General features: G+C 51.5%; 2 protein-coding genes across 2 annotated transcripts; both read right to left on the minus strand.

Moving 5' to 3' along the window:
• Positions 1–1,285: 1,285 nt before the first annotated feature.
• Positions 1,286–4,909, minus strand: LOC102066625 (keratin, type II cytoskeletal 6A). The gene is made up of 9 exons (XM_074530819.1): positions 4,388–4,909; positions 3,308–3,522; positions 3,102–3,162; positions 2,846–2,941; positions 2,548–2,712; positions 2,314–2,439; positions 1,980–2,200; positions 1,668–1,702; positions 1,286–1,560 (listed from the first exon to the last, which is right to left on the minus strand). The coding sequence occupies exons 1-9, from the start codon at positions 4,892–4,894 to the stop codon at positions 1,286–1,288; spliced, it is 1,701 nt and encodes a 566-aa protein (XP_074386920.1). The 5' UTR covers positions 4,895–4,909.
• Positions 4,910–8,976: 4,067 nt separating this feature from the next.
• On the minus strand, positions 8,977–13,167 carry LOC106630692 (keratin, type II cytoskeletal cochleal-like). The gene is made up of 9 exons (XM_074530818.1): positions 12,553–13,167; positions 11,561–11,775; positions 11,355–11,415; positions 11,099–11,194; positions 10,767–10,931; positions 10,533–10,658; positions 10,104–10,324; positions 9,767–9,801; positions 8,977–9,682 (listed from the first exon to the last, which is right to left on the minus strand). The coding sequence occupies exons 1-9, from the start codon at positions 13,165–13,167 to the stop codon at positions 9,315–9,317; spliced, it is 1,902 nt and encodes a 633-aa protein (XP_074386919.1). The 3' UTR covers positions 8,977–9,314.
• Between the last annotated feature and the right edge of the window lie 246 nt (positions 13,168–13,413).

Consider the following 13,413-nt stretch of genomic DNA (forward strand, 5'->3'; position numbering starts at 1 on the left):
ATGCTGTTCCACCCTCTGCTGTGGGTAGGAACACTTTCCACTGTCCCAGATTGCTCCAAGTCCCATCCAGCCTGGCCTTGGACACTTCCAGGGTTGGGGCAATCTCATGGAAGCCCATTCCAGTACCTCACCCCTCTCACAGGGAGGAGTGTTCCTTCCCAACATCTCATTTGACTCTCCTCTTTTCCATTTTGAAGCCATCAACTCTTGTCCCATCACTGCCTTTCCAAGTCCCTCTCCAGCTCTCCTGGAGCCCCTTGGAAGGGTCTCAAAGGTCTCCTTTCTCTTCTCTGCAGGTGAGCACCCCCAGATCTTCCAGCTTGGCCCCAGAGGAGCTGCAGCCCTCAGAGCAGCTCTGTGGCCTCCTCTGGACTCTCTCCAGTAGCTCCACATCCTTCCGCAGGGCTGGAGCAGCTCTGCAGGTGGGGTCTCACCTGAGCAGAGCAGAACAGCCCCTCCCCTGATGCTCATGTTGGGGTCTCAGCCCAGGCTCTTGGGTCTCTGGGCTGGGGCAGGTCCAGCTCTCACCCACCAGCACCCCCAAGTCCTTCTCTCAGGCCTGCTGTCAATTCTTTCTCAGTTCAGTTTGTGTTTGCCCTGCAATCACCCTGGCCCAGGGCAAGCCCGTGTTTCTCCTCTGCTGGGGAGCATAAAGTGATGAGACAACACAAAAATATCTTCATATCTCTGCAGTTTATTGATACAGAATGACCCTGGGGCCAGGGCACCGGCAGGAAGCAGCTGATTCACACGACAGAGGGGGGCAACAGGGCCACACACTCCAGGCAGGAAGGAGAGGAGGGAAAAGGATCTATAAAACATTAAAGCTGCCAAATTACTCCACCCAGGGAAGGTGGACAACTCCAGACACGTGTTTCTCACTCCTAAATTTGACTATGGGGCATCATCTCCTTCCTTCTGTTTATGTGGGCTCCTGACACAGCTGGAGCAGGATGAGGGGGACCCATGAGGGATGCAAGGGAAACACAGGCCTTAAAAAGTGACAGGAAAGAGCAGTTTTCCACTGCTACTCCTCAGCTGATGCAGCAGCGCCGGGGAGCTCTGCGGGGCTGGGGACCCACAAGGGAGGTGTTTCACCCCAGAGGGGCTCAGTGAGAGCCAGGCTGGGCCAGAGGGATGTGACTTGATTTCAATCTCACTTTGGGGAGATTTCCCCCAGAAACAGTTTCTTTCCTCCTGAACACCGATGGGGATGGAAGAGGCTGTGCTGCTGGCGGGAGGAAGAGGAAGGTGCTGCTTTCCCTGGGAGGACGGACGTGAGGGCTCAGTATTTGACCCCGGAGGATTTGACCGTTGTGGTGGTGACGCATCTCCGCACAGAGGAGGAGCCTCCCCCGGCCATGAAGCTGCCACCTGCAGTGCTGCACATCCTCCCGCTCCCGGAGGAGAAGCCTCCGCTGAGGATCCCTGCTCCCATCCCGCAGCTGCCGCCGATGATGTTCGGGCCACCAACCGTGCACACGCCTCCTGCACTCAGGCCATTGCTGGCTCCAAAGCTGGCAGATCTGCCTCCGCACACGGTGCTTCTGCCCACCACAGCTGTAAGAGAGGGAAAGGCTCGCTGAACACCAGGCAACATCCTGGGAATCTTTACAAAACCAAGGATGAAGGTAATTCAGCAGAGAAAACAATGTGCGAATACTTACAGACATTCACATTGGAGGGGTTCTCTAAGCAGAGCCTGTGTAGGGAGAGGAACATCAGTTGTAAATCTGTATACAGTCAGAAGCAAAACTATTCCCCAGATATTCCATTTATGTTGTGTTTCATATAAGATCAATCAAGACCCCTGAGAAGTACCCCCCATGGGAACCATGTTTCTGTTTAGGCTTCAAAATTTGGAGGAAAAAGGAAAGAAATCAAATTTTAATGTTAAATGTGTTGTGAAGGATGTTTAAAGATGAATTTGACCCAAGGGGAGATAGAACCCTGGCCCAGCCAATGCTAGGAGGTCTCACCTGTTCTCCTCTCCCTCCAGGAGCTTCCTGTACATGGCAATCTCAACATCCAGTGCAATCTTGATGTTCAGCAGCTCCTGGTACTCCTTCAGCAGGCGAGCCAGCTCCTCCTTGTCCTTGCTCAGAGCACATTCCAGTTCTTCTAGCTTCCTCCTGGCATCCTTGGTGGCCATCTCACCCCTCTCCTCAGCCTCAGCAATGGCTGACTGCAGATGATGGTTCTGGGGAGAAGAAAGCAAATTTCCTAATTCCCTCTGCCCACCCTCTACTGGAGCATCCTCATGGCACAAACAAGAGGGAAAACAGAACCCGTGAGACACTGGCCAACCCCTACCTGCTTCTTCACGTTCTCAATCTCTGTCCGCAGCCTCTGGACATTCCTGGACAGCTCCTGGATCTCAATCTTGGTGTTGCGGAGGTTGTCCCCATGCCGGCCAGCTGTGCTCTGGAGCTCTTCATACTGGAGGAGTGGGGACAAAGACACCCATCAGGGACACAACCAACCAAAAGTTCAGGTGGTTCAAACAGCGGGGACTGTCCCAGGAGCCTCGAGCCCTTCCCAACTCACCCGGCTCTGGTACCAGGCCTCAGCCTCAGCCCGGCTGTTCTGAGCGATCTGCTCGTACTGGCGCCGGACCTCCTCGATGATGCTGTCCAGGTCCAGGTGCCGGTTGTTGTCCATGGACACCACCACGGACAGGTCCCGGCTGATCGTCTGCATCTGAGCCAGCTCCTGCAACCAAGACATAAGTCAGAGGCACCATCCACCATCCAGAGGCATAAATCCACCCAGACACCCCATCCAACCTCAATGTTTGGCCTCCTCATTGCAACACCAGTCCCCCAGGAGAAGAGAGAGCTCCTACCTCCTCGTACATGCACCTCAGGAAGTTGATTTCGTCTGTCAGAGCTCCCACCTTGGCTTCCAACTCAACTTTGGTCATGTAGGCACAGTCCACATCCTAAAGGGAAGACCTCAGAATTAGACCATGGCTTCCTTTCATCGCACAAGAACTGTTGGCTCTTCCCATTGGCTTCTGCCCATCTTGGAGCTGAGTCCTTCCCATGTCTTTACCTCCTGTCCCCCCTCACCCTATCCCTGCTGGTGTCTTCCACACTCACCTTCTTCAGCACCACAAACTCGTTCTCAGCAGCCGTGCGACGGTTGATCTCCTCCTCATACCTGTGGCGAGACAGGACGAGGTGAGACTCTGAGACCCCCTCTGAGACCCCTGGGGGTGCTCCCCTGCAGTGGTCACTCCACCCACGGGGTCTCAGCATCAGCTCCGCTCTCTCCCTCGTCCCTCCCTGTCTGTCCCCGCACTCACTTGGTTTTGAACTCCTCCACGTACTGCCTCATGTTCTGCAGCTCCGATTCCAGCTGGCCCCGCTGCCCCAGCAGAGACTCCAGCCTCCTCCGCAGGTTCTGGATGTAGTTCTCAAAGATCACATCCAGGTTCTTCCTGGGCCCCGACGGCCCTTGCTGCTGGAGCAGCTCCCACTTGGTGGAGAGCACCTTGTTCTGCTGCTCCAGGAACCGGACCTACAGCCAACAAAGCATGTGTGAGACATTCACCAGAGAGACATCCCACTGCTCAAAGCTCCAGGGAGCTTTGGAAGGCCATGGGAATCAATCCCCAAAACCCTTGCCACTGCTTCCGAGGGGAAAATTCCTCCCTTTTTTCTCCTTTTTTTTCCCATTATTGTTAAATTCCTCTTTCCTTCTCCTGTATCTCTTCTCTGTTTTTTTCTTTTTTTTCTTTTTTTTCCTGGAGGTAGCTATTGAAATGTTTCCATTCCAGTCTTACAAATTATTTCCAATATCAGTCAGGATTTTTTGACATTAATTTTCAGGAGCATCAGATCCTTATTGACCTACCAGTGAATGAAATCCCATTGGTCTCCATATTCAAGAACATTCCTCTTATCAGCCACAGAAATTATTCCACATACACATCATATATTTAAAAGACATAGAGCATGCTTATAACCAAAATTCTCCCAGATCAGATTATTTAAAGTGAGCTCATCTGCACTTAAACTGAAAGAAGAAATGATTGGGAATTTTTTTAAATTTCATTCCTAGATTTTAAGTTCCTTGAGAAAAAAATTATCCCAGAGAAAGAACGGACTTAAATAAGGACTTTGGTCACTGAGCATATCCCCATCCCTTTGGCCTGTCTACACTGAAGTGAAAACCAGTGCGCATCCACCAAACCTGGAGAAAGTTGTTCAGTTTCTCTGTGGATGCTAAATTTTGACACTTCCTCAGGAGGAAACCAGGTGGAATGGAATGGAAACAATTACAGCCCAACACTGAGCTGAGAAGGACAATATTTCCTTCTCCAGAGCACAAGGAATTTCTGCAGTTTTCCCATTCCCAAGCAAATCCAGCTCCAACCTCTCACCTTGTCGATGAAGGAGGCAAACTGGTTGTTCAGAGTCTTGATCTGCTCCTTCTCCTGGCACTTCACTTGCTGGATCTGAGGGTCAATGTCAACGTGGACTGGCCGCAGGAGGGTTGGGTCCACCTGCACCGGCTGGATGCCTCCAGGGAACCCGGGGCCACCTCTGATGGGGCCACAAAAGCCACCCATTCCTCCACCAATGACACCTCCTCCAATGCCACCGAATCCTCCTGGAAATCCTCCACCAAAGCCACCAATTCTACAACCGTAGCCACTGCCATATGAGCTGCCCATGGAAATCCTTGTGCTGCCACCCAGGTTGTGGAGGCTCCGGCTGCTGAATCCTGCACAGTGTCCGCCACCTCCAATCCCCCTGGATGTGGAGAACGAGCTGTAGCTGATCCTGCTCCGGCCGCCGCCTCCAAAGCCACCACCAACAGCAGAGCAGGAGCTGAATCCCCTTTTGCTCCCAACTCCGAAGCTTCTGCAGACAGACTGACGAGACATGACTGCTTCTCCTCAAAAGAGCCCGAACTGGAGAAGGTGAGGAGATCCACAGAGCTGAGCTGGGCAGAGAGAAGTGCTCAGAGTCTTCTCTGGCTCCACAGCTCCAGGCATTCCCTTTTATCTGCTCCTGGAGGTGGGCTGGGACAACTTGGGCGTGAAGAGGAAACAAATTTACTGTCTTCATCAGCTTGGTGCGGTTAACAGATTTTTTGCCAAATTGGTGACTCCACCCAGAAATCTGCTTCACCATGCAGAGGGAAAAGCAGGAGCACCAAGGTAGGTCTCTGTGAGTAAGTGGACTCCCATATCTTTATGTCATCAGGAAAAATATATTTTACAGTAATGTTGTCATGTTCTTCCTTCCTCCCACTTCCCTGCCTGCTCCTAAGGTTGTCTGACTCGAGATTATTTTGCCTGACACTCCACACCAGGCAAGGATTTTGGTGAAACCCAGATAGAATGAGTCTTTCACAATTCCCCCAAGCACACACCTCATCGCCTTGTTAAGCAGAAAATTCCCAATGGCTTTACAAGTGGAAAAATGCTGTATCATTAACATTTAACCAGTCAGCATTTCTGCTTTAACCAGAAAGGAGCTGCTTAGTTCCTTCCTAAGAGCGTCAGGTGGATTTTTTCCCTCCAAAATGTGTCCCACAAAGTCTGAGACAATCAGGTCCTGGGATTCTGAGCACCAGAGCAAGGGAACAAGGATGTCCAACTCTTTGCTTGTGCTTTTCCAATGGCCACAGGGGTTGTCAAGCCACAGAGGATGGAAAGCACGCTCCAGGCAGTAGATGTTGTAATGATGACTGACAATAATGTTTCATTTCATGCACCAGCTCCCCGGCAATGGGTTCGGGCACTCACGTGAAGGACATCTTCTAATGTACCTTCTGAGCCTCACTAATCAAATAAATATTTTTGTTACATTTATTGATTTTATTGGTAAAAAACACTAACATTTCCTTCATTCCTATTTCCTTAAAATCATGAATAAAAGTCAAGGGAAATACATATCTTGAAGCACTTCAGCACTCAAAAAATATCCTGGTTTTAAGCTTCTCAGCTGCCTGTGTTGAGTTTTCATCATCATACCGGAGAGATTTGGGCAGGTAAATGTGGTTTGAAAGCATCCCTAGGAATCAGCTGGTGGCCATGGACACAGCAAACACTTTGGAGAACCAGCCCAGGAAAACACTTCCAAAAGCCACAGGAGGAATCAGAAACATGAATTTTATTGATTGTCACAGGGATGATGCTTCTGGAACCACAGACTGTGTAGAATGGGAGGAAGGAGATGACATTACCCTTGACGTGGATTCAAATGTTGGCCAAGATTATCCCACTCTTAGGGATTCAACACTTGCCAGCGGTTATTCAGCAACTGAAGGACACAACAGGTCGCCAAGGATTATCCCTCCATTAATGAACTAAACAGTTGGCAAAGGGCTATCCCACTCTTGAGGGACACAAGTCATGGTTGGCCAAAGGTTTCCCAGGTGTGTGTTCCTGCAGCTGGAGAATGGACAGTACCCCCACAGCACGGAGGGGACACCCTCCTTTCCAAGAGCAGCTGCAATCAAGATGGGATGGTTTCTCCATGGTCAGCCCCCAGATGGACATTTAAGCTCTCCAGACCACCCTGCAGCCCAGCTCACTTGCTCATGACGAGCAGCCGGGGCAGCTGCAGAGTGGTTCGGGTTTAGGTGGAGAAAGCAGGTTGTCCCTTCTCCTGGCCTCCCTCCCAGCTGCCAAACCAACCCATGGTATGAAGGCACCAGCACTTCACTGGAATATCCCACGAGGAGGTTCCACAGCAAGGAGGAAGATCTGCAAAGTCAGCCAGATGCCTGGGTGCTGACCACACTCAGCTCCTGCAGATAAGACGCCCAGACTGAGTCACTCTGACGTCTTCAGACAAGATGTGCAGATTATTCCAAACCTGGAGTCACTGGAGTCTCCTCCAGGTAAAACTCGACAGGCAGCTGGGCTCCAGCCATGCCCTCAGATCTCTTGCGCAAGGAGCTGTGCACAGCAGAAACATCAACACCAGGGAAAATGTGAACTCGGCAGAAAACATGGATGAAGACTGAGCCACGCTCCAGCTTCGCATCTAACCCAGCCAGGAGCACGGAGGAGGTGTCGCAATGACTCTTCACAGCAGCGCTACAACGCCGTGTAAAGTTTGTTGTAAAGTTTAGGAGAAACAGGCCCTTAAAATTATACACCGAAACAGGTGATTAAACACCAAAACAGGTGACTCTTGCCCCAAGCCAAACCTCAAAGTGCTCCTGGCACAACACCAGCTTTGCACAGGCATTGCCTACTCAGCATCTTTATTTGGGCCAAACCCAGCCACAATTCCATCTCCAGCACCCTTCAACGTGGGGAGAACCCCTTTTTCCATGAACTCACTGCCTTTCCTGGGCTTCTTCCTCAGTCTGCAGCTTATCCCACTCTGGCAACATCAGCAACTCCCAGAGGCTGTTGTGGGACTCCTGAACCACCACTGACAGCATTTTCTGTCTCTTTGATCTCTCCAGGTGGTGGAGAAACCACAGATCAAACACTCTGGACTCTCCTCCCAAGCTCCCATGTAGGAAAGATATTTTTGTGCTGTTCTTTGAGCCAGCAAAGCCTTCCCAAAGATAAGGAAAGCCTTGTGTCTCTCTCAAGGAAGGTACCAAGGCTATCACTATGACAACATGAAGAGAGAAAATCAAAAGTTATGGACTTTAGTTGGCTCACATGGCTCCTTTTCATCTATTGAGAGTTTTGTTTCTTTTTCATGACCAATGGGCAGTGTATGTGTTTGTTAAGCAAATGTAAATATCCTGTAAAACTATAAAGGCAACTTCTTGCTTTAATAAACAGCCTTATACAGCCTTCTGATCTGAGTCTTGGTGCTTGTGCCGTGTCGTGCTCTATAGCAACACCCCCACCTTGAGCTCCTCCAGATCTGTCCTGCTCTTGGAGCAAGGATGAGCCGCTGGGGAATTAATTGGCTTCTCAGGGAGAGGATGGTACCTGAGCTCATGGATGGGGATGAATCACACCTTCCCAGCCCATTGTGTTCCCATGGCTGGTCAGGGATGCTACGTGGCTCTCCGGTGCTCCCCCTACTCTCTGGGTGCCAAGCTGTGCATCCCACCTGGCCATCCCACAGCCCAGGTGTGCACCAGAGGCAGGTGCTTAACCAACATCCTGATTCATTGTGATCCATGTTCACCAGCTCCCCCACCCAAGGGGCTCCTACCCTGCCACGCCCTCATCACAACTCGAAGACCACTCAGAGGCAGAAAACTCAGATGACTCTAATCCAGGGTTGGCTCCCACCTGCTGCTGCTGATTCTCATTATCCATCAGCCCCTGTGGGTCTCTACTGGTCTGGAAACGGGGCACTGGGAATGTTCCTGACCAAATCCCAGGACACAGGTTTTGGCAGACCCTTTGCAGAGCTTCTAAAATCCAAGAGGGATTGAGAAAGTCTATTTCCTAGAGCTTCAGGAATCGGAGTGTTGCCACATCTGGAGAGATGTGACGTGGGCACTGAGGCACTGATTGCCTCTGTGTGCCTAAAGCTGAGCCCAAAAAACTGGGGCAGGGCAGCTTGTATTAGCTCAATGACTGGGAAGATACTGGAACTCTTTGTGCTGGAGCTTTCCAGACCCATCAATTGCAGAAATCTGCTGTGGGAGTAACTCTACAGGATTCCAGGGATGAACTGTATGATTCGCTGTGTCAGGAGATGCCTAAGAATTGAGCAGGCTCCTGTATTCCTCAGTTTGGTCTTCTGCTGCCTCAGTTACTGAGTGTTGTGTGAACTGAGCATCCAGCACCCAGCATCCGGACTTGTGCCCTCAGGTGAGAGTCAATCATCACTTGAGCTGTGATGGCTGCCCTGGTCCCTCCCACCTGTTCACCTCCATCAAAGCACAGGTAGACACACTGAGCAAAGAATGACCCTCCCAGCTTCACAACGAGCTGCTTCCCAAAGCATGAACCGCCCTGCCCAGAGTGGCTCCCGAAGCATCAACACAACAACATCATGAATGTTCTCTGCAATTTATTGGGAATGGCAACATCCCAGGGAAGGAGGGCAAGACACACACACAGAGGAAGGGAGCTGGGGACTCAGAACAGGAGGAGAGAGGAGAAAAGAGGAGTTTTATACACATTTGCCAAAAGAAATGTACAACACAGCAAGGAAGGCAGAGCAGCCCCTCCTGCCGGGCAGCTCTCGGGGCCAGCACACCCACGGCATCACCACCAAACCGCCGGGTGGGACCAGGGTCTGGGACAAGCTGGGTGGGAGGGACACAGTTCATCCCATTGCAGGACACCAGAGCTGGGCTTCAGGAGGCTGGGCTGCTGCCAGGGGGAGAGAGGAGGTGCTTCTTTCCTTGTCAACCTTCGGGGCTCAGAATCTCACTCCCGAGGATTTGACCGAGGTGGTGACGCATCTCCGCACAGAGGAGGATCCCCCGCCAGAGCCGCACATCCTTCCGCTTCCAGAGGAGAAGCCACCGGAGTACATTCCTCCCCCCATCCCACAGCTGCCGCCCATGCTGCCTCCTCCAAAGCTGCTGCCTCCTCCGCAGATGCCGCCTCCTCCCATTCCTCCTCCCATGCCGCTGCCGCCTCCAAATCCTCCTCCCATTCCGCAGCTGCCGCCTCCGAATCCTCCTCCCATGCCGCTGCCTCCGAATCCTCCTCCCATGCCGCTGCCTCCGAATCCTCCTCCCATGCCTCCTCTGCCTCCAGAGACAGTCGTCTTGCCTACCACAGCTGGAAGAGAAGCACAGGTTACTCACCTGTTGCCCAAAAGAACAAGTTGTACCACTTCTGAAGGACCCCAGGGCAGATACTTACAGACATTGACGTTGGACATACTGTCGTTGCACAGCCTGTGAGGGAAAATGGGACCAGTTATTCCACTGGGAAGTGCACGACTCTTCAGCTGAGAATTTCCTTTTCTTGTACAAGTTTATGTTTCTCAATTATTCTTTAAAAAAATGAGCAACCTATTCAAATTTTTTTCAGAATTTTCCAATTATTCTTTAGAGAAACAAGCAACATTCTTTTAAGATGGAAAACCCACTCAAGTATGTTTAAGCCTAACATAATTAATATATACTTGGGAATTAGAGCGTGAATGGCACAAAATCAATCTTTAGTGTGGGTTCAGAGGTTTTACCCAATTAGGTACCTGTTCTCCTCTCCCTCCAGGAGCTTCCTGTACATGGCAATCTCAACATCCAGTGCAATTTTGGTGTTCAGCAGCTCCTGGTACTCCTTGAGCAGGCGAGCCAGCTCCTCCTTGTCCTTGTTGAGGGCACATTCCAGCTCTTCCAGCTTCCTCCTGGCATCCTTGATGGCCATCTCGCCCCTCTCCTCAGCCTCAGCGATGGCTGCCTGAAGCTGCTGGTTCTGAGGAAGAGAAAACCAGTGTGTGAGATCCCTTTTGCCCACCGTCTACTGGAGCATCTTCATGGCACAAACAAGGGGGAAAACAGACAGACATAATCTATCTTCTCCAAAGGGTTTGAATTTTGATGATTGCTTTCCTTCTCACCCCCCAGCCCCATCTTGACCCAGCACACAGCTGTTACCCAAGGAAGAGCTGATGGTCCCCTACCTGCTTCTTCACATTCTCAATCTCAGCCCGCAGCCGCTGGACATTCCTGGACAGCTCCTGGATCTCCATCTTGGTGTTGCGGAGGTTGTCCCCATGTTTTCCAGCAGTGTTCTGGAGCTCTTCATACTGGAGAAGTGGGGACAAGGACAACCATGAGGAACAAAGCAGACCAAAAGCTCAGGTGGTTCAAACAGTGGGGACTGTCCCAGGAGCCTCGAGCCCTTCCCAACTCACCCGGCTCTGGTACCAGGCCTCAGCCTCAGCCCGGCTGCTCTGGGCAATCTGCTCGTACTGGCGCCGGACCTCCTCGATGATGCTGTCCAGGTCCAGGTGCCGGTTGTTGTCCATGGACACCACCACGGACAGGTCCCGGCTGATCGTCTGCATCTGAGCCAGCTCCTGCAACCAAGACATGAGTCAGAGTCACCATCTCTTGAGGGGAGAGAAGAGAGTAGCTCCAGGCAACCTCTCCAGATCAAATCCACAAAGACGCTCAGTCCAACCTCAGTGACTTTGGTCACCACACTCTCATTAAAACTTCACCAAGGGGAAGAGAGAGCTCCTACCTCCTCGTAGATGCACCTCAGGAAGTTGATTTCGTCTGTCAGAGCTCCCACCTTGGCTTCCAACTCAACTTTGGTCATGTAGGCACAGTCCACATCCTAAAGGGAAGACCTCAGAATTAGACCATGGCTTCCTTTCATCGCACAAGAACTGTTGGCTCTTCCCATTGGCTTCTGCCCATCTTGGAGCTGAGTCCTTCCCATGTCTTTACCTCCTGTCCCCCCTCACCCTATCCCTGCTGGTGTCTTCCACACTCACCTTCTTCAGCACCACAAACTCGTTCTCAGCAGCCGTGCGACGGTTGATCTCCTCCTCATACCTGTGGCGAGACAGGACGAGGTGAGACTCTGAGACCCCCTCTGAGACCCCTGGGGGTGCTCCCCTGCAGTGGTCACTCCACCCACGGGGTCTCAGCATCAGCTCCGCTCTCTCCCTCGTCCCTCCCTGTCTGTCCCCGCACTCACTTGGTTTTGAACTCCTCCACGTACTGCCTCATGTTCTGCAGCTCCGATTCCAGCTGGCCCCGCTGCCCCAGGATTGATTCCAGCTGCCTCCGCAGGTTCTGGATGTAGTTCTCAAAGATCACATCCAGGTTCTTCCTGGGCCCCGATGGCCCTTGCTGCTGGAGCAGCTCCCACTTGGTGGAGAGCACCTTGTTCTGCTGCTCCAGGAATCGGACCTACAGCCAACAAAGCGTGTGTGAGACATTCACCAGAGAGGCATCCCACTCCTAGGAGATTTGGGAGCCCAGGGAATCATTCTCCATCTATGTCTCATTCAGGCACTCAAGCTCCTGAGGTGCATGAGAAGCGTTATTTAATTTATTTGTTATTAGACAATTAATTTTGAGTCATTCTGAACTTCTCCCCTGGGGACAAAGCAATGTTCCCCGTAAAGACATCATCCCAATTTTCCATAGCATCAGGGTTGGACTTTGCCATCATCTTTCCAGCACTGAAGTCAAGAAAGCTGATATTTTTATTCCCTAACCACCAATGCATTCTCTTGGGAGGAATTTTCTATTTCTTTGGCTTCTATTTGAAATTAAAATAATCCAAGAGTATTGGAAAGGGGTTTAATGCTCTGCAGTTTCTAGAATCAGGCTTTGAGAAGAAAGTTTCATCAAAAAGCAAATCCCAGCAATGAGAACTCTTAGGACAATTAAATTTACAGTCATGACTTTGCCCTGAATCACCCAAAATGAGACTGCAGATGTGCCTTGGCTAGCCAATCCCCGGAATATCCTGCAGATGTTCTCTTTAATCTTCCATTAGCACAAAACCTCCTCTATTCTTTGGTGTTACTTATTAAGTAAACCTGACTAATTACAATTTGATGCTGAGGCATTGGTCTGACAACTCCAACAACTGTTCGTAGGTGAAAAAATTCCCAGTCCATAGCCCAAGGAAGTTTTTTGACATTCCACCTCCAAAAAAACCCCGTCCTAAACTCTCACCTTGTCAATGAAGGAGGCAAACTGGTTGTTCAGGGTCTTGATCTGCTCCTTCTCCTGGTTTTTGACTTGCTGGATCTGGGGGTCGATCTCAACGTGGACTGGACGCAGGAGGGTGGGGTCAACTTGCACCGGCTGGATGCCTCCAGAGAAGCCTGGACCACCAAAGCCACCCATTCCACCCATTCCCCCACTGCCCATACCACCACCAAAGCCACCCATTCCTGCCCCACCACCCATTCCACCACCCATTCCACCACCCATTCCACCACACATTCCACCACCAAAGCCACCCATTCCCATTCCTCCACCACCCATTCCACCACCACCCATGCCTCCACAGCTCATTCCCCCACCAAGGCCACCCATCCTGCCACCATATCCACCACCGCCATAACATCCGCCCATGGCAATCCTTCTGCTGCCCCCCGTGCTATGGAGGCTCCGGCTACTGAACCCCCCACAGTGTCCTCCTCCGCTTCCTCCCCGGGATGAGGAGTACGAGCTGTAGCTGATCTTGCTCCGGCCACCACCGCCTCCAAATCCACCACCGACAGCAGAGCAGGAGCTGAATCCCTTTCTCCCACCGACTCCAAAGCAGACAGACTGACGAGACATGGCTGGTTTCTTCCAAGCAGAATCAAAATCCAGAAGAGCAGAAAGACCAACAGAGTTGATGAGGGCAGAAAGAAGTCTGTAGAGTCTTCTGTGGCTCCAGCAGCTTTGGGCATTCCCTTTTATCCGCTGCTGGAGGTGGGCTGGGACAGCTTGGGCGTGAAGGTGGAAAGCAATTTAGTATTTTCATCAGCACGGGGTTGTTGACAGATTCTCCATGAGCTTTGCCATATTTGGGGCTTCCCAGAA

Source organism: Zonotrichia albicollis, chromosome 33 (genome assembly GCF_047830755.1).
Source record: "Zonotrichia albicollis isolate bZonAlb1 chromosome 33, bZonAlb1.hap1, whole genome shotgun sequence".
Lineage (NCBI taxonomy): Eukaryota > Metazoa > Chordata > Aves > Passeriformes > Passerellidae > Zonotrichia > Zonotrichia albicollis.

Excerpts from the sequence above, each read along its gene's own strand:
- LOC102066625 (XM_074530819.1), bottom strand. The coding sequence starts at position 4,894 with ATGTCTCGTCAGTCTGTCTGCAGAAGCTTCGGAGTTGGGAGCAAAAGG. Across the intron at positions 2,201-2,313 it reads TTGAGAACGTGAAGAAGCAG|AACCATCATCTGCAGTCAGC; the intron begins GTAGGGGTTGGC and ends TCTTCTCCCCAG. Across the intron at positions 1,703-1,979 it reads CTGGAGGGAGAGGAGAACAG|GCTCTGCTTAGAGAACCCCT; the intron begins GTGAGACCTCCT and ends CTCCCTACACAG.
- LOC106630692 (XM_074530818.1), bottom strand. The coding sequence starts at position 13,167 with ATGTCTCGTCAGTCTGTCTGCTTTGGAGTCGGTGGGAGAAAGGGATTC. Across the intron at positions 10,932-11,098 it reads TGAGGTGCATCTACGAGGAG|GAGCTGGCTCAGATGCAGAC; the intron begins GTAGGAGCTCTC and ends TCTTGGTTGCAG. Across the intron at positions 9,683-9,766 it reads TATGTCCAACGTCAATGTCT|CTGTGGTAGGCAAGACGACT; the intron begins GTAAGTATCTGC and ends CTTCTCTTCCAG.